The 20,218-nt window shown below is 41.5% G+C and overlaps 1 protein-coding gene across 1 annotated transcript; it reads left to right on the forward strand.

Annotated features, from left to right (window-relative positions):
• The first annotated feature begins 368 nt into the window (after positions 1-368).
• On the forward strand, positions 369-20,013 carry TNFAIP1 (TNF alpha induced protein 1). Its single transcript, XM_075263957.1, has 7 exons — positions 369-457; positions 5,295-5,636; positions 7,381-7,550; positions 9,678-9,767; positions 11,079-11,131; positions 11,600-11,795; positions 15,714-20,013. The coding sequence occupies exons 2-7, from the start codon at positions 5,423-5,425 to the stop codon at positions 15,948-15,950; spliced, it is 960 nt and encodes a 319-aa protein (XP_075120058.1). The 5' UTR covers positions 369-457; positions 5,295-5,422; the 3' UTR covers positions 15,951-20,013.
• Positions 20,014-20,218: the final 205 nt, after the last annotated feature.

Here is a 20,218-nt window from a genome sequence, read left to right on the forward strand (position 1 = left end):
AACTAGCATAGGCCGGCAGCCATCTTGCATGAGGGCAGTTGCCTATGCTTTATGTTTTTCCTGTCAGGCGTTATATGAAGGAGCTGAGGCTGGTTGTATCTTGACGAGTACACTAAGAACATGGCATGACACAACGCTAATGTTAATAGATTTGTTAGAGCAGTAAGGCCACACCCCCTCGCTCTGTGGCCTCAAGGGACTTTGGGATTTGTAGTTTAATGACACGCAGTTTAGTACTATGTTATCCGTACGATGGGCGGGGCAACACTACGTCATAGGACTACATGTCCCATAGAGCAACGCGAAACCAAACTATTCCCTATCCCGTGGTGCCAAGTGCAGTTACTGGGGCAACTGCTACCGGAAGTGACCTCACTCTGCTGGAAGAGATGGGAGAAACTGGGGAGAAGTGAGTGAAGAGGCGTGAGGGAGAGTGGTGCTCGGCTCGCGGTGACAGGTCGGTTTCAGAGGGCTCTCGGTGCCATGGTAGATAGTTCTCCGGTGCTCCGAGGGGCGAGAGGGAAACGGACTGGGGCTTGTGTGTACGGTGCGAGGAAGGAAGCTGGGACTTGTGGTGCGCAAAGAGGTGTGGCTGCTACTTGTTGTGTTCCCAGTGGAAGGGGATGAGCCGAAGACTGAGGCTAAGACTTGTCGGGGAAAAGCTCTGAAACTAGTGGGGTAAACTGCGAGGAAGTGAGGCCGGAGGTGCAGACAAGGGAACACACGGGGAGGCCGAAAGCTGAGACTTGTAGTGTATCGGTGGGGGAGGGGAGGTGGAGCTGAGACTTGTAGTGTAACGGTGGGGGAGGGGAGGTGGAGCTGAGACTTGTAGTGTATCGGTAGGGGAGGTGGAGCTGAGACTTGTAGTGTATCGGTGGGGGAGGGGAGGTGGAGCTGAGACTTGTGTATCGGTGGGGGAGGGGAGGTGGAGCTGAGACTTGTAGTGTATCGGTGGGGGAGGGGAGGTGGAGCTGAGACTTGTAGTGTATCGGTGGGGGAGGGGAGGTGGGGCTGAGACTTGTAGTGTATCGGTGGGGGAGGGGAGGTGGGGCTGAGAGTTGTACAGTGTCCACAGGGAGGCAGAAATCTGAGATTTGTGTGTCCATGGTGGGGGGAGGGACAGAAATCTGAGACCTGTGGTGTATCCATGGGGGAGGGGTGCTGAGACATGTAGTGCACCTACGAGGGGGAGAAGGAGACAGAAGGTAACACTTGTAGTCTGCCCACAGGGAGAAGGAAACAAAATCTAAGACTTGTCCTGTGCCCATGAAGGGTGGGAGGTAGAAGCTGAGACTTGTAGTGTGCCCATGGGGGATGGGAGGTAGAAGCTGAGATTCTTGTAAATTAGCACATGACTGATATACACTGTATAATACATGCTGTATATAATGATACATGTGTGTGCTCTGTCTATGGCACATGACTGATATACACTGTATAATATCTGCTGTATATAATGATACATGTGTGTGCTCTGTCTATAATACATGTCTAATATACAGCATATAATATTTGCTCTATATGATATGTGTGTGCGCGCGCTCTGTCTGGCACATGGCTGATATACAGTATATATGCTGTATATAATGATACATTTGTGTTCTCTGTCTATAATTGTCTAATATACAGCGTATAATATTTGCTGTATATGATACGTGTGTGTGCACACTCTGCCTGGCACATGACTGGTATACAGTATATAGTATATGCTGTATATAAAGATACATTTGTGTGTGCTCTGTCTATGGCACATGACTGATATACAATGTATAATATCTGCTGTATATAATGATACATGTGTGTGCTCTGTCTATAATACATGTCTAATATACAGCGTATAATATTTGCTCTATATGATATGTGTGTGCGCACGCTCTGTCTGGCACATGGCTGATATACAGTATATATGCTGTATATAATGATACATTTGTGTGTGCTCTGTCTATAATATTTGTCTAATATACGGCGTATAATATTTGCTGTATATGATACGTGTGTGTGCACGCTCTGCCTGGCACATGACTGGTATAAAGTATATAGTATATGCTGTATATAAAGATACATTTGTGTGTGCTCTGTCTGTGGCACATGACTGATATACAGTGTATAATATCTGCTGTATATAATGATACATGTGTGTGCTCTGTCTATGGCATATGACTGATATACACTGTATAATATCTGCTGTATATACATTTGTGTGCATATTTATGCATCCTTCTAGCCCTACGGTCTCGTTGCTGTGATGTGCTATACTAGCTTCTCCCATAGAGACATCCTCTTATCCTGGCTTCACTTTTGTGTTGTCCTCTGAGTCATTTATATAAATTGACGGAAACAGGACGACGGGTAATCTGAACTGTTTTCCAAGGATTAATTTTAGCACAAGGTCCATCCCATAGGAGTATAGAGGAAATGAGAGCACAGTGAAAGCCTCTGATATTAAGGCTTTTCCAATCTGCTTTCCTGCAGAGAGGAGTGTGTGTTTCTGTACATAGTAAAGAGACAAGATCGGTCTAGAAAACTATTAAAGTGCTCAAACCAGCTTAACATCCTATATTTATCTATCTATAAAAAGTTAGTTGTCAGAGTATTAAAGAAACACTCCAGTAAAAAACAAAGGTTTCCCCACCTATTTGAAAATAAAGCTTACGTAATGTTAGTGAAGTTATGTGCTCTCCTCTGCAAAGTTTCCTACATGAATGGGTCAGACTCCCAATGCAAGTCTATTAGAGCTACCATCTGACTGCCATAGACCTACATTGATAGTTTGACCACTGGCATCTCCTGCGGCACCTCACTTGAACGAGCCGCACTCCTCCTCTTGCAGCATCCGCAGGGTTGTACGCCTGCACTGAAGACCACCATACCTGGCATAGTTTTCAGGCATTATTCACATCAGTACACTGGCATAAATGATCATAAATCTGCTGAGGACCCCCCTTTTTTACGCAACAGAATTGATATAAATTCTTAATAAATGTTCCCACTGTGCGGGGTGAAGAGGTAGTCAGTGCTTTGCAGGGGAGCACATAACTTCATAAGAAACTGCCAGTAAGTTACTTAGTAACATTACACTTCACAATGGCACTTCAAAATAAGAGACAAACCTTTTATTTTTTTCTTTACTGAAGTGCTTCTTTAATCCCTAGAAATAGCACAACTTCTGTCCCTGAACCGTGTCAGATATTGCAATAGAAAGGTGTTGACCTGCGGAATTAGGAACAGCTCATACAAACCCTTTAAGATATGTCTGAACAAGTTCTAGCCAGTTCTAGGACCAGCACAACCTGGTGATGGAAAGGTTAATGCAAATTTTTGGAAAACAAAAATCTACAAGCAGGACCTTGGAAGCCTGGCCTTGGAGATCCTTAGAAACTGATAACTTTTTGATTTACCATGTTTGACCTTTCCCTGTCTGCTGTCTCCATTCTTGACTCTATATAAAGAAAGCAATGGAACTGCACACTAATAATGGATGAATTTGGGTGCTAGCAGACAGGGAGTCCTACGACTCGAATACAATGTAGATAAATGCTGCTGCACACCAATAACGTGAAAAGGTGAACAATTTATTGAAGCATAGACGCCATGAACAGGTTTGTAAAGCATACAAGAATATAGTAGTCACTAGATCATTGTAATAAACATGACGTTTCGGTCACAGACCTTCATCAGATAAGATCTAGCGTACTGCAGAGACGCCATGACTCCAATACGCACTCTGCAGTACGCTAGATCTTATCTGATGAAGGTCTGTGACCGAAACGTCATGTTTATTACAATGATCTAGTGACTACTATATTCTTGTATGCTTTACAAACTTGTTCATGGCGTCTATGCTTCAATAAATTGTTCACCTTTTCACGTTATTGGTGTGCAGCAGCATTTATCTATATTCCATTCTTGACTCTGGCCTGTTCCTGAACATTAGCCTAGATCTCCTGCCTTTGTACTCTATTGTACCTGTGCTGCCCGCTCTGCTCTTGGCCTGTATTCTGTACCATAGTACCTGACCTGTCCGGTTAGCAGTCGCCAACACTCGGTTCACTCCAAGAGGTAGCGACCTAGTGATTTCCCTACAGCAAAGTCAAAAATGAAGATGATGGAAGACCATTTAGACAACGCCCTTACTAGTGACCCTAAGTCAAACCGGTTTGGTGACATAGTGGGACCAGAACCCACTCTCCATACAAGAATACAGTTACTCTGTTGTTATAGGAGTGCCAACACCTTTCTCTGTAGTAGTAAAGATTCAGTCACTCCTTATCTATTGTCCTTCATTATCTACTACTTCTCCAGTCAGTGACATAGCCCAGCTTCCCTAGTGTTCACAAGTCCTTTCTTATTTTCCCAAGCACAGTAGGTTCCCCCTCACTTTTCCAAGCAAAATTCAGTGGATTTTGGGGTGTGGAAAACCTTTATATTTTGTACAACTTTAATCTACGTAACCAGCTTCATTGTTCTTTGAGGAATGACTAGAGCTTTCGACTTATTAATAAAGGCCAGTATTTTTCTTTAAAGGGGTGGTCCAACACCTTTTCATTGACTGATAAGAGATCAGTGAGGGTTCAGTATCCAGTAACCCCAATGATCAGTTGGTTAAAGGGGCCTACAAGTGCCATGACCTCTTCACTGATTACATCACAGACCCTTTGTGTCATAGTGGCCATGTAATGTAATTACAGCTTCGTCCCTAGAAGTGAATGAGGTAAGGCTGTATTAAATCACATGAGCACTGAGTCAGTCAGTGTGTGATGTAAACAGTGAAGAGGTCACATCATTTGTATGAGCACCGCAACCTCTTCAGACGACTGATCAGCAGGGTTCCCAGGTGTCAAACCCCTCACTGACCTCTTATGCATGATCTTTCCTGAGCCATGATTATCATTAAAAATAAATTGGACAACCCATTTAATGTTTACAGTTGTGTATAGTAGGGATTATTTCTTCTAGACTCTTACCTGACATTGTAATACTGTATTAAATATTAACATGTATCATTGCAGAGCTGCTTAATATGCTGTATTATTGCAGGGGTACATAAAAGATATACTGTAGTGCAGGCACGTATGGCTGATGATATTTGGGCATATTTATTAAAGCAATCTAAACTCAAACTTGTCTTATTTGCCCATAGCATCCAATCACAGTGTTACTTTTCGGGAAGAGAATACAAAGTGAAATCTGTGCTGTCCAGTTTTGAGTTTAGACTGTTTTAATAAATGGACCCCATTTTGTTTGATCCAGTTGATCATAGTTATATAATATGTCCTTTTTCATTTTGTTTCCAGGGATTCGGATAAGTTAGCAGGCTCCACTTTGCTGCTAACTAGGGCGTGTCTTCAGCTTGCCCCCTCCCACCACGGCGGCACACGTGAAGCCCACTGTGTGCAGAGTCATTGTTTATTTGCAACGAGAGATGTCTGGTGACACTTGTCTGACAGCGATGTGCCCTGCTTCAGGGGCCAAACCCAAAATATACAGCTTTAAAGGGGGCTGCCTTGGGAACAAATATGTGAGGCTGAATGTGGGTGGATCTTTGTACTACACCACGGTACAGGTCTTGACAAGACAAGACACTATGCTGAAGGCAATGTTCAGTGGTCGGATGGAGGTTCTCACGGACAAAGAAGGTAAGTTGTTTTTTTTTGTTTCATTTGTTTGAAGTGTTTTTGTCTGTTCTGTTGGAAATTCTCAAAACATGAACTGTCAAGGCTCCTTGAGGGCTTGGTTTGAGACTATAGAATTTGAGAAACATGGAAGATGCCTATGGGGGCGTTCACACTACCGTCAGTGTCCGATGCTAATGTCCACACAAAATCTTGCGCGGACATTAGCAGCGGACACTAGCTGTGTCCGTTACATTTTGCATTGATTTAATGGGACATCGGATGCGTTCTTTTACAGTCCGTGTCTGTCCTTAAGTGTCCTTTCACAAAGATGTCTAATATTTCTAAGATGTATAAGATGTCTGTTTAATACAACATTTACGGTGCCTGAATAGCCTTTTTAAAGGCTATTCATGCATATGTGGGGCTCTATCAGCATGATTTTGCTGATAGAGTCCCTTTAAGGACAGACACTGACTGTAAAAGAACACACCCGATGTCCCATTAAATCAATGCAAAATGTAACGGACACAGCTAGTGTGAACGCCCCCTATGATGCGTTTGAGACTGGGTTTACACAGTTTTGTTTTTTTTATTTTTATGAAGTTCATGCAGTAATAAACAGCACATTTGTACTATACCAGTAAATCAAAGGCTTCCAATCTAATAGCTGTTGTGTAGTAATATGTACATAACTGCTTGCAGATCTACAGCAAAAAAGCGCAGTATAAACCATGCCTAAGAGTGGCCCTTCTAGGGCTCATCCATTTTGTTCATTCCCATACAGATTTCATTTATCTGCAGGGCCATGTGCGGCTGAGATCTCAACAAAAGCTGCTTATGTATCATTGGCATCTATTAATGCACGATTTATCAAGAACATTAGTTTTGAACAACTGACCCATATAAGGATATGATATTGCCCTCAGTGTTCTGCTTGGAGCCACAATCAGTGACTGGAAAGATTGGTGTCATAAAATTACAGATGATCAAAGTAAGGCTGGGTACACACCTGCACCTTCTCTCAGTTTGGCAATTCCGTCTCTGAATCTGCTTAAAAAATGCAGAGAGAAAAGTCTTGCAAAGAGGACTTTTCTCTCTGAATTTTTTGGCCGGAAATCCAGTGGACCCCATTATAGTCTCTGGGGTCCGCGGGCTTTCGTTTTTTGGGTCTCCAAGCGAAAACACAAATGCAGGTGTGAACCTAGCATTACTCATCTAAATCTAAATAGTGGTATAAACATAGACTAGCCAGTCTCTAGGTACGCCAGATTTGTCATACTGCAATAAATCTGGCGTGTTTTCAGACTGCTTGTCTTTAGCTTACACTTTCTAATGTTAATGAATCTGGGCCACTGTATAGTCGCCTCTCTATTCGGCTAGAAAGCCAGCAGAAAGTCTTTATTGGGGTCTCCAGACTTTGCTGACATCCTGCCCATATGTCAACGTGTCCGCCAATCAGTCAGTCACATAAGGACCAAGGTTTAGGAACATCAGAGACCCAAACGGAGACTCTGACGGATCCCTGAGCCTCTGCAGAGGTTAAAAATAGGAGCTGGAACACCCTGTTAAGCTCCGTGCAGATATTGAGTCAGCAAGGAATGGTGGGAAATTTTATCACTAAATCCTGTGAAATTCTGTTTGGTGCTGTGAAACACGGGCTGTAATTCAGCAGGAGAGCCATATACATTTACAAGGTTACTCTACTTTATATGTAGAGTAATATTGTGGATGGAATTACGTGTTAATCCTAGTCTTCTCTTTTCAGGCTGGATCCTCATTGACCGTTGTGGGAAGCATTTTGGGACCATTTTAAACTTTCTTAGAGATGACACTATTGCTCTTCCAAAGAACAGACATGAGATACAGGAACTGATGGCAGAAGCTAAATACTACCTCATTCAGGGCTTATTAGACAAGTGTCAGACAGCATTACTGGTGAGAGAATACATTTCCTCCTCCTCTGTTTCCCCCTGTGATCTCCGTGCTTACGTCCCTTGTGATGTGTTTTATGATATTTTATGCTCTTCAATGTGTTTGATACATAAACGACTACAAAGAAAGACCTGATTTTCCACAAAGTTTGCTGCTGAGCCTCCGTCTGATGTAGGCCCCAGCTAATAGATATGAGAGGTTTAGCTGTCATTTATGTTTTATGAGAGAACAGGATTAAAACATTTTTAAAAATGGTCCGAATGTGAAGCGAATGACTAATTCTGTGAAAATGATTTATTGATGGACCAGCCTGCCAGAAGCATAAAGGGAGCAAGTATACAGATATTCCAATGTAATTTGTGCTGTTATATCACACGGCATCATTCAATCGGCGTATTCACATTTCTAGTTGCTCTTGAAATTAGACGGTCTTTTTATTAGTATTACTATCAGGCCCCATTCAAACGGGGCAAGAGGGGGCGGATTTTGGTGCAGAATCAACGTCATAATCCACCCCGTCACAATAGCGGTCTGTGTATCCACCCCGTCACAATAGCGGTCTATGTATGCATGTTGCCGCTCACGGAAAAAAAGAAGCAAGCCGGCCTTTCTTCAGGCGGATTCCTCAGCTGATTCAGCCTCGTCGTCCTCCACACGGCAGAACACTCCGGGCTAGACCTGTTCATTTGGGCCAACGCCGGACTGGAGTGCCGCAACTGTTGGAACTCTGATGCTTTCCGCATCAGAATCAGGACCAAAATCCACCATCCACGCCCCATGTGAATGGGGCCTTATTATGTAATTTTAGAGAACCATTCTGTGGTGGTTTACATACAAAACACAAAAACAAGTACGATACTAACCTAGTGACCAACTGGTACAGATAAAGGATCCTGCCCGCAGGGGTTTGCCATCTATGAGGGAAGGGGGTAGAGATAATAGTTGAGGGCAGAAGCAGTACAGATGGTGGAGTGGTGGCAGTGGGGTTACTGAGGGTTGTAGGCTTTCCTGAAAAGATGAGCCTTCAGAATCCTCTTGAAGGTAGAGATTATTGGGGACCATCATATCTATCATGATACTGGGATCCAGAGTATGGGGGGGAATGCAGGAGTGAAGTCTTGGATAAGGTTGTGTGTAGAATGGATAAGAGCAGAAGCAAAGAGTTGGGTAGGTAGTGGGAAATTAGGTCTGAGGTGTATGGAGGAGACAGGTTGTGGACAGCCTTGTTTGTTAGTGTTGGCATGTTAAACTGTATTTGCCGGGTGATTAATAGCCACGTAAGGGATTGGCACATGTGGAGAGAAGTGGAATAAATGAACGTTGGAGTTGAGAGTGCACTGCAGGGGAGTGAGGGCATTTGCTAGGAGGCCACCAACAAGGGCTAAATAACCTATGATGGGGTGACCTCTGTCTGAAGCCTATGAGACTGTCTGACATTACCTGGAATATAATGGCAGCCCCTGAGCTTCCTGAAATGCATTTCAGTGCAAGTTTCTAATGGAAGCTCTGGTGAATATTCTCAGTGAGAAGGATAGAGCGGGTGCATCACACAGTTAGCCACACAAGGCACATGAAGTGGCACTAGGTGAGGAGAGTAGACGGTGTGCAGGAGACATGTTAGTGATCCGTGGAGTATGGAGGTGACAGTGGGTGATGTGATGTTCAGTGCCTTGTCTGACTAATATGAGGGCTAGCAGGAGAATATACGGTGTAAAGTAGACTACGTGTTATATCGCAGCCCGTAGTATAGAATTAATTGTCCGGGAGGTCCACGACTTATATAAGGGTCCCTTGTGGCTGACATTAGATGCTACTGTTTTCAGCATGCAATATAGTCTGTTATACTTTTACATCTTACTAATGTGACGTAAGCCTGTGTACAATTTTTTTTCTATATCTAGAAGATCATCTATAATCCTCTACTGAGTGCATGAAACTTTTAGAAGTGTTCTCTATAGAGTTTCATCTATAAAAAAAATATCATCTTAGAGCCCCAGCTGTTTCCAGCAGGCTCTGCTACTCTTCTATTTCTGTCCCTTTATACCTAAGAACGTTATATGGTTATGGAGTAGACAAGACTGCAAACAATGCAGCAGATTTTTTCATTGTCTCCATTTTTCCTTCTTTCAGGAAAAGAATGAGTCATATGAAGCTGTATGTAATGTCCCCATCATCACGTCTCAGAAGGAAGAAGAGAAGCTGATTGAGTCATCTGCTAAGGTGCCTGCTCTGCTGATGTTCACGTCATCACTTATATTAGGCGTCTGCTGGCTTCAGGCAGAGTAATGAAATGTTGTTCTCAGCCTAATGCTACGATGACTTATAATAAGTCAGTACAGTACGAAGTCATTTTACTGGGGGCAGTATGACAGTAAAATATTTTCATTGGATTTGATGGATTGTCGGTGTCATATTCAGATACAAAGATAGACACGTGGACAAAATTGTTGGTTTCCCTCGTTTAATGAAAGAGCAACCCACAATGGTCACAGAAATAACTTGAATCTGGCAAAAGTAATAAATAAAAATTCTATGGAAATGAACAAATGAAAGTCAGACATTGCCTTTCGCTTCAACAGAATTTTTTTAAAAAAAGTAAAACTCATGTAACAGGCCTGGACAGAAATGATGGTTCTCGTAACTTAATATTTTGTTGCACAACCTTATGAGGCAATCAAACAATTCCTGTAACTGTCAATGAGACTTCTGAACCTGTCAGCAGGTATTTTGGCCTCTCCTCATGAGCAAACTCCTCCAGTTGTCTCGGGATAGAAGGGTGCCTTCTCCAGACGGCATGTTTCAACTCCTTCCAAAGATGCCCAATAGCATGTAGTTCAAGGCCCATAGAAGGCCACTTCAGAATAGTAAAATGTTTTCCTCCTAGATATTCTTAAGTGTTTTTAGTTGTGTGTTTTGGGTCATTATCCTGTTACAAGACCTATGACCTGTAACTGAGACCAAGATTTCTGACACTGGGCAGCGCATTTCTCTCTAGACTCCCATGATAGTCTTGAGATTTCATTGTGCCCTGTACAGATTCAAGACACCCTGTGCCAGATGCAGCAAAGCAGCCCCAGAACATAACAGAGCCTCCTCCATGTTTCACAGCAGGGACGGTGTCCTTTTCAAGATATGCTTAATTTTTCCATCTGTGAACATAGAGCTGATGTTCCTTGCCAAAAAGTTTGATTTTTGTCTCATCTGTCCATAGGACGTTCTCCCAGAAGCTTTGTGGCTTGTCCACATGTAGTTTGGTTATTATTACTTGTGTCAGATTCAAGTTATTTCTGTGACCGTTGTGGGTTTTTCTTGCATTAAACAAGGAGTACCAACAATTTTGTCCATTGTGTGTATATACAATCAAATTGTTCTGGAGTGCATTTTGTGCCTTCATTCTCCTGAGATGCAAATCCTTTACTGGTAAAGATGGTTGTACTGTCTCATAGCATTGCTTTTTTTAGGCTTGTCATGGTCAAAGTTCTGTGTGTTCAGTATGCAATACAGTATTTTAACGTCTGTGTTTCCAAACAGCCCGTGGTCAAGCTCTTATATAACAGAAGCAACAACAAATACTCCTACACCAGGTGGGTGTTACTTTACACTTGTGTTTTTACCTTTTGTTGTATCTGCCTTTATATCACACATAATGTCAGTCTATTGGGAGGAGTAGTATCTGATTATTAATAACTCACAAAGCCTAGTGTTATGGATTGAGAGTCATATATCTGTCATAGGCGGCAACACACTGTGCCTTGAGCTGCTCATATATGGGTCAGCCTGATACAACATATACAACGTCCATTATACATAATTGGACATTATCATTGTGTGTGTGGACACCTTCTTTAACACAAACTGAATAATGTGGACTGCAATACAGGGAGATCTCTTTCAGAAGTTCAAAAGTCATGAAAAATTAGTGTTTTTCCATATAGGCCCATGTTATTTAACGTCCCCCAATATTTTTGCCTTTTAGTTAGTACAAAGCATGTTTATACCAGATTTGTATGACCAATGTTCTTTTCTCCTTTAAATTAATTTAACTCCTTTAGCAACTCTGACGACAACCTTCTGAAAAATATTGAGCTGTTTGACAAGCTTTCCCTCCGCTTCAATGGCCGAGTCTTATTTATGAAAGATGTGATTGGGGATGAGATCTGCTGCTGGTCCTTCTATGGTCAGGGTCGGAAGTTGGCTGAGGTCTGCTGCACGTCTATCGTTTATGCCACCGAAAAGAAGCAAACAAAGGTATCATATCAAAATATCTATATACCAGTAATACCAGCATTTTTGCAGCTAAACCATAGCTGAGGTACCTCTGGGATCCGACCAAATGTTCCCCAACATAGAGATTGGTACGGTTTGAAATAAATGTAGCTAAAAGCACTTTTTATTTGTAATGGCTTCACAGGCTATGCTGTTTCCCAAATTTTTCAGGAGCTACAGTGTGCAGCCATCAAAAATGAAACTGGTTACAATTGTATTCTGTTGAAAATCTTCATGTCCGTGCAGTTTTTGGCCACACTCTGAGCATAAGTGTAAATTCAGCCTCATTTAAGGGGATTTGTCCAGTCTTTATAATTGAGGACCTATCCTTAAGGTAGTTCATAAATTAACTATTGGCAATGGTTTGACACCTGGAACCCCTGGGGGTTGCAGTATAGGGGTGACCAGTGCAGGCCTCTTTAGTATTACCAAGGACAGCTTACTATACATTAGTACAATGGCAGTGTTTTGTAGCTCAGACTTGGATGGGACTGAGCAGCAGTCAGGCAATGTGACCAATGAATGTCGCATGGGAGTGCTATCAAAATCATCTGATATCAAGTACCCAAAAACCCTTCTAAGACTGCACAAATGCTACCTTTTTTTTAATATAGATGCAGATTTTGGTGCATATTTTTGAGCAAAATCCAGATGTGGCTACAAAAGGAATGAGACCTATAAAGGAAGCTTTTATATTTTTCCCTTCTGCTCAATCCATACCTGGCTTTGGCTCAAAAAAATCACAGCAAAATCTGCAACAGAGAAAAGCAGCTTTCTGTGTATTGATCTCACTCTGAACCTGGGATTCAACTGAACACGTATCATAGCTTGTGAAACAGCGCTCTCAACTGTTTCACAGGTTTAGCAAATTCCACCTTCTTTCACTAGTTTATGGTTTATATTGTGCAACCTCTACACCAGAGGTTCTCAAGGGGCCACTAAGTCCAGCTGTTCTGAGTGGTGCGGTTCGAACGTTTTCTCACTTAAAGGGTGCTTCGCATGAAAAGCTTGAGAAACCATTGCTCTACACCAGGGTTCGGGAACGTACAGCTCTCCAAAACTACAACTACCAGCATGCATACTTGCTCTGTTGTTCCTGGAACTCCCATGGAAGTGAATGGAGCATGATGGGAGTTGTAGTTTCACAGTAGCTGGAGAGCCAAGGTTCCCTATCCCTGCTCTACACTAACCAATACGATGAAGAGTCTGGCTGCAACTATGCAACTTTCACCTAAACACAAACAATTGAGTGTAACTTAGTAGAATTGTTTATTTTGCTTTTGGAAATAGAGAGAAACTTTTACTTTTTTTTTTATTTTTATTTTTTTTTTTATTATATATAAGTCTTACCTTTCGTTAATCCAGCAGCCAAGAATCAAATGTGTGGGAACAATAAGTATATTCAGAGAATACTAACTTTGTGACAATGAATGGCATTGTTCTCCAGGCTAGGTGACCTTTCAAAATTTTACCTTTGTGTGGGAGGAGATGGAATAGTCAGGAAAAAAAAACATTACAGTTTCTGAGTAGTTCCCACAGGACTGAAATTACATATGCAGTTTATGGAAGGTTTTTGGGTTTTTTTTTAACCCTTTAACTGCCAAAGGTCTCTGGAAATTTTGCACCTCCAGTAGCCAGAGAAGTTTTCACAGTTTTGAGATGGATCAATCAAACCTAAATTGCAACATTAACAAAGCATCCACCCCCCCATACCTATATATTTTCTTAAAGCAGACACCTGCAGCATCCAAAACTGTAAGTTCTTTCATCAAGTTCTTGATGAGATTCTCCTCTTTAAAATGCATTTTAAAGCATCAAGATATGTTGATGTAGTCCGGAGATATCGGTATTAGTAGGGAGGACGTAGTAGCTACGTCCTCCGCTACTGAGGTGCCACCTTGGGAGGACGTAGAGTTGCGTGCTTGGCAGTGAAAGGGTTAAGCCAAACACTTGAAGGTGTACATATTAAAGGGATTCTATCATTAGAATTCCCTTTTTTAACACATAGGAATAGTCTTAAGGAAGGCTTTTCTTCTCTTACCTTTATTATTTGCCGTTCACAGAGAAATAACTTTTCTTCCATATATAAATGAGTGTTCAGATAGTACTGGGAGCGTTCCCATGCGCTCAAACAGCAGAAGGGGCGCCCCCAGCGCTGTCTGAAAACGTTCCAGCGACTCCTCCATCTTCTTCTCCGGACCGTCTCATTTCCTGCGTTACCTTTATCTTCATCCAAAAGCGCCGACTGCGCATGTGTGTTGGCCATTTCCCTGTGGCCGAACGGGAGAGACCACAGGAAAATAGCCAACACACATGCGCAATTGACGCTTTTAGATGAAGACACAAAGGTGACGCTGGAGAAGAAGATGGATGTGTCACTGGAGCGTTTCTGGGCATGGAGGATCTCAGGTTACGAGGAGAGACTAAAGGAGTTAAATCTGTTTAGTCTGGAGAAGAGACGTTTAAGGGGAAATACAATAAACCTGTGTAAATATATAAATGACCGCGATACAAAAAAAGAATGGATGACTAGTCAAACGCAGAGCCCCTTGCAATAACTTATCCTTTACAGAGTAACACCTTATCCTTTTAGGACAATACCTTGTAGTGTTTTGTATGCACTAAAGCTAAATCTAGATTTTATATTCATAGCATTTTATTCACACTGGCATATGTATATGTTTATATTTATGTTGAAATTTGTATGTTTATTATGTCACATTATCATTGTTTATACTATTATAGAGTTTTGTTTATGCTCTTTTTGTAACAACTTTATTTGTAAGGATATTCCTTGTATTAACATCACAGGTTGTAGCTGCGTAAGTTAATTAACTAATGAGAAGGGGTTACACCCCATTAGGTATATATTCTGGACTTTTCCTTTAGGGAAACAGGCTATGACTACGGGGCAGCGATGTTCCCGAAACGCGTAAGCGGTTTCTTTTAAATGCACCCCTCTTGTGTTTTTTGCACTTCCTTTTTTTTTTTTTTTTTTTTTTTGTTGTGTCTCTTTTTAATGGATTAAATAAAAGAAAAGTTTGTTACTGAAGGAGTGTCGCAAACCAACCTTTTCCATTTCACACCATATAAATGACCCATATAGGAAATATGGAGAGAAGCTGTTCCATGTAAAATCCCCTCATAAGGGGACACTCCCTCCGTCTGGAGAAAAAAAGGTTTACTTTCAAGAGATGACCAGGCTTCTTCACTTGGGATGTGTGGAATAGCTTTGATGGTTATGGAAAGGTATAGACTGTGATGATGTTTCCCACCCGCTGGTGAACTTGGTGGACTTGTGTCATTTGACATTTTTGAATTTTTTTTTCAACCATGCTAACTATATGTAACTATGTTGTTTTTCATTTTCCATGTTATTATCTTTAATTGAAATCCTAAAAATCTTGCAAACTCTTGCCACAAAGCCTAAAACTGTTTCACTTCTTGTCTCCTGGGGATGGAGCAGACACTATTGACTTGTATTAGAAAGTTTTCTAGGCATGCTCTGTGACCTCTCGAGAGGTCATTGCACAAAAGTACATTGTACATATACATGATAACTGTGATCATCAGGGTGCTGATAAGTGAGGGGCTGCTGCAAAGAAATCTACAGAAAACCAGCACTAGACCAAAAGTCCCAGTATGTTATTTGACTTAGTGGCCAGAGTTCAGTATTTATTTTTTTTAATATAGATAATAGAATGGGATAAAATGAAAATTCAGTGTAAAAAGTAGCTCAATGTGATAAATGGGTAAGGGAACCTATTTCTTTAGCAAGGTATATTTAACGCCTTTTTCTATCCATCTGTGATTCGATTGTGAATAACGTTGTTTTATACTTGGTGATACACTTTTAAGTAAGAATATAAGTAAGCAATGTATTTCTCTTCCACTGATCAGGTTGAATTTCCTGAGGCAAGGATTTATGAAGAGACCCTGAACGTACTGCTTTATGAGACCCCTCGAGTCCCAGACAATTCTCTCCTGGAAGCCACAAGCCGCTCACGCAGCCAAGCATCTCACAGTGAAGATGATGAAGGTTTTGAACTCCGAGACCGCGTTCGTCGAATTCATGTGAAGAGATACAGCACATACGATGACAGACAGCTTGGGCACCAGTCTGCATACAGGGACTGACTCAGTCTGCAGTATAAAAGTTTGCTAAGAATGCGGTGAAGTTCTCGTTGCCTAGTGACATTTCTAGACCAAAGTCCTCTTATTAATGGGTGACTAGATTTCTCTTATAGCATCAAAGACTAGTAAGCATAAAGTTCTTGGTCATCCATTGTAAAGGTGTCAATGGATGACCTGTAAATTTTTAGCACAATAATTTAGAAGACTTTTGTCTTAATAGGGATCTGGATTCGGTCCATTATCCACTACATGTCTTTTCTGCATCCCTTAACATCTAATGGGCTTTTTGCAACTCTTACACTGATCATCTCTTTATTGAAGAATCTTAAAGGGTTATTCCAATGTCAGCAAATCACTGTCAAGATGGGAATAAGTGCTCATTAAATCCCCACAAACCGGGTGGGACATGCAAAAAAACAAGCAATGCAACTCTGTTGTTTTCGTATTCCCCATAAAGATGAATGGGAGCTACAGAAACAGACATTGAGCATTGGAAACAGTGTAGCTCTGCTGTGCTAAGCTCTTTCCATAGCTGCCATTAACATACACAGAAAATGTTTGCATAAGTCCCACCCTGGAGGTCAGTTCGTACAAATAATAAGACTTTCAAAATAATTTTTAATATGGATCAGCTGCACGTCCGATAAAATTGACATGTGGAATTCCCGCAGATATCGGAGGATAACCCTTGTAATATCTGTCGAGGTTTATCAGTCTAAACCACTACTGATCTGTGAGAGGCCACAGCCGCTGTTTTTGTGCTAAATCCGCAGAAAGATTTGGCCTGCAGTTTTTTTTCCTGTGGTATTGAACTCCGTTCTCGTAGAAAATGTGAGACCAAGGGAGGCATTTGGGGGTAGATAGAAGTTGTTTTTAATGCTGATGTGGCAAATACCTAAATCAGCAAGAAGAAAACACTGTGTGAACATACCGTCTTCCTGCCACTTCACCATCAAAACTTCTAGAGGTTTTCTGAGATTTTAAGATTGATAACCTAAGATAGGCAAGTGCTGGGCACAGTGCCATACATGTATGTGGTGCTGTGGTTTACTGCAGCTCAGTCTTATTGTTACAGATTTATATGTAGTACCTGGCACAGCCACTAAAGATTGTAAAGCGCTATTTCTGGTCATAAAGAGGCTGCAGCGCCAGGATGATCAATGGGGGGCCAAGAGTCAGACCTTCATTCTGATATTGCACTCCCCTAAGAATAGCCCTTTAATATTACGGATCTAGAAAATCCCTTTGCAGTAGACTTCCTGAATACTGAACTTTCCTGTGGAAAAAATAACAAGATAATCTCATTCCCACTGGAGGTTTAATCCCATGAAACAGCATTTGTTATTGCAGTAATAGAAATTGGCTTTGAGTACATTCATACAGCTTTTGTTCTGTGTAACATTGGCCAACCTGAATAAGCCAAAGCCAAGATGTACTTTAAAGCGCACCTGTCACCAAGTTAACAAGCCCAGTCTCTTGCATCAACTGATAGGCACTACCCACCAAAGATTTTGGGGTGTTTTGTGTATCTGAATCCGTTCAGCCATGCCAAAATCATAAACCCTTTTAGTGTTGGGCTAAGTGGGCAGTATGCCCAAAGAAACCAAAGCGTTACTACCCACTTGGCTAGTGTAACCTAATGTACATCCACTCTAAAAGGGATTGTATCTTTAGAAAGGCGGAATGGATTTGGATAACCGAAATGCCAATACGCTCAGAGTGACAGCACTGATCAGCTGATATGGCATTTAGGCTTTTTAGACCTGGTGACGGGTCCTCTTTAAAGCATGGTAGGGGTAGACAGCAGCAGCATGGGTCTGTAACAGAAGCCTATAGTATGGTAGAGCTTTCATTTTCTGCATTATTGGGGATCCTGTCTCGGAGTACACAGTACTTGTCTATACTTCATGCAGCCAAAGGATACTTGTGTGGATCAGCTTATACTAGAAAGTGCCATTTACTATTGGGAATGAAGGGTTTATGTAGGTAGTATACAGTAGGAGATGGAGTTCTTTAAGAAGACCACTAAGTTTTCTATATGTCCTCGTGAAGGTGTGCCTGGCCGCACAGTCTGATCTAATGCCACTTCTCCGCCATGCCCTGCAGATGGCCTCTTTTATATGTTAGTATAGACTTTTAATCTGTAAAGTACAGCTAGTGAAGTTTTAGACTTTTTTAGATTTCTATTTCTTTTTATTATATTTATTCTAGCTTTGAATGGAGCACTGACACACTATGGAGATCGCAGACTGCTCTCACAGTCGGCAGGATCAAGTCAACTTCTGATTAAAGACATTGGAGGAATTTATCATACATTTTCAGACGTAAAATATATAAAATTAGTCATGCAACCAAATTTGCATATGGTTGTATTTGCTCCATAAATTACTAAGTAGGTGAGGCATGGATATAATGGAAATGGAGATCAACCTGATACATTCTTATATTGTGTGCCAGAAAACTGGTTGGAATAACTTGGTGTACGTGTCCGCTTAAGGCACAAGGGTCACCTGAGAATGCAACAAGATTATTCAGAGGTGGGCACGTCTTATTTTATAATAATTCTAACCAGTGTTAAGATTGGCATATTACACATCATTGTAAGTGAGATTGAACAGATCAGGTATTTAGATTTGATATTTGTGTCCTTTTTTTTGCTGATACTTCTAATGATAAATTCCATGTCCGGACTTCTTCAGTGCATCTTAATATTTCACAGACACTAAATAAAGGGGATTGGTAAATCTGCTGCTTTTATATTAATATGTTTCCTATGGTTGGATATGGAAGTCAGTCCTAAGAGCAGGTGGAAAGGTTTAGTCCTTATGCTGATTATGGACTGCTGTTCTTTTGTTCATATTTTTGATTTCTCATAAAGTCTTAATGTTAGAAATACTGTCTGGAAAAATTAATGACTTGTGATAGGTCATTAGAGATTGGTGTATATAGTGGCCGGCTCTAATAGCATAGCCAGGCCTCTACACAGTGTTGAGAGCCATTTGCTTCTGTCTCCGTACACACTGCTAAGTGTTCAGTGCAAGGCTTGGGTATCGGACTGATCTCAAAATGAATGCTGTATCCCATGGACAGATCATTCAGGTTTCATAGGTTAGCCATAAACAGTAGATCTCTCAGAGAGGGCACTAAATTGGGTAAGGCCTAGTCCCTGTCTATTCTGCCATCTTGAATACTGTATCTATGTTCTTTATAAAAAAAAAAAAAAAACAACTATGCAATCAAGACAAATCTATATATAATGCATTTTGAGCCTGTAGTTGTCTATATACACTCAGGGTGCCATTTCAAAATACATAAATATTGAGGTGTCTGTTCGTATAGGGGAGAACAGTATGGATTGCTCTGTGTCCAGACTGAGTTAACCAGTTGTATCTCCAAGCAGGGAATCCCAGCTTAATCTCAATCACTTGTCCGTCAGCATCATTCATTTGCAGAATTCCCATACATTGTGCAAATGGGCTGTACGTTTAAAGTCATTGCAGATAGATAGAGCAGATCTGAAAGAAGAGTAGTCAGCGGGAATGTGTGAATTCTGTATCATTACAATGTAGCAAACACAAATAAGATTCTCACTATAATTGCCTTGCACTTTTTTTTTCTTTCTGTAATGATGAGGAAAGGAAGTGAAGAATCTGACTACACAATATTTGTTTGTAGTCTCTTGCCAAGGAGACACCCACTTGTTAAAAGGACCGTAGAAGGAATACAGTAGTACAATCTAAAGAGGACCACCTCCTCCCCACTGATTCCAGTGCAGTTGGAATTTTCTCTCTAGCTTCCACCATTTCCAAGCAACAAGTGTAGTTGCTTTTGGTGCCTAATATGCTATTTAAGTTCCGTAATGTCAGAAGGGTGGTGTCAGATAGTGGGCGGGACTCAGAATCACACTCCTTGTCTGCTGCTGCCTGACACCGCCCTTCTGACAGTAAATAGCATGTCCAGCACCAGAACTAACAGTATTGATAGCTTGTGAATGGTGGAGCTAGAGGAAAAAATTCCTACTGTGTCAGGGGAGCAGCAGCTATTAAATCATATAAAGAGTAGAGATGAGCGAACACTGTTCGGATCAGCTGTTCCGAACAGCACGCTCCCATAGAAATGAATGGAAGCACCCGGCACGGCGACCGGTCGCCGGCAAAGTGTACGTGCCAGGTGCTTCCATTCATTTCTATGGGAGCGTGCTGTTCAGAACGGCTGATCTGAACAATGTTCGCTCATCTCTAATAAAGAACTTGTTGGAGGTGGAGGAAGGT

This window comes from Leptodactylus fuscus, chromosome 2 (assembly GCF_031893055.1).
Source record: "Leptodactylus fuscus isolate aLepFus1 chromosome 2, aLepFus1.hap2, whole genome shotgun sequence".
Lineage (NCBI taxonomy): Eukaryota > Metazoa > Chordata > Amphibia > Anura > Leptodactylidae > Leptodactylus > Leptodactylus fuscus.

Coding starts and splice junctions, on each gene's coding strand:
- TNFAIP1 (XM_075263957.1), top strand. CDS start 5,423: ATGTCTGGTGACACTTGTCTGACAGCGATGTGCCCTGCTTCAGGGGCC. Junction 9,768..11,078: donor TGATTGAGTCATCTGCTAAG/GTGCCTGCTCTG, acceptor GTTTCCAAACAG/CCCGTGGTCAAGCTCTTATA. Junction 11,796..15,713: donor CCGAAAAGAAGCAAACAAAG/GTATCATATCAA, acceptor TCCACTGATCAG/GTTGAATTTCCTGAGGCAAG.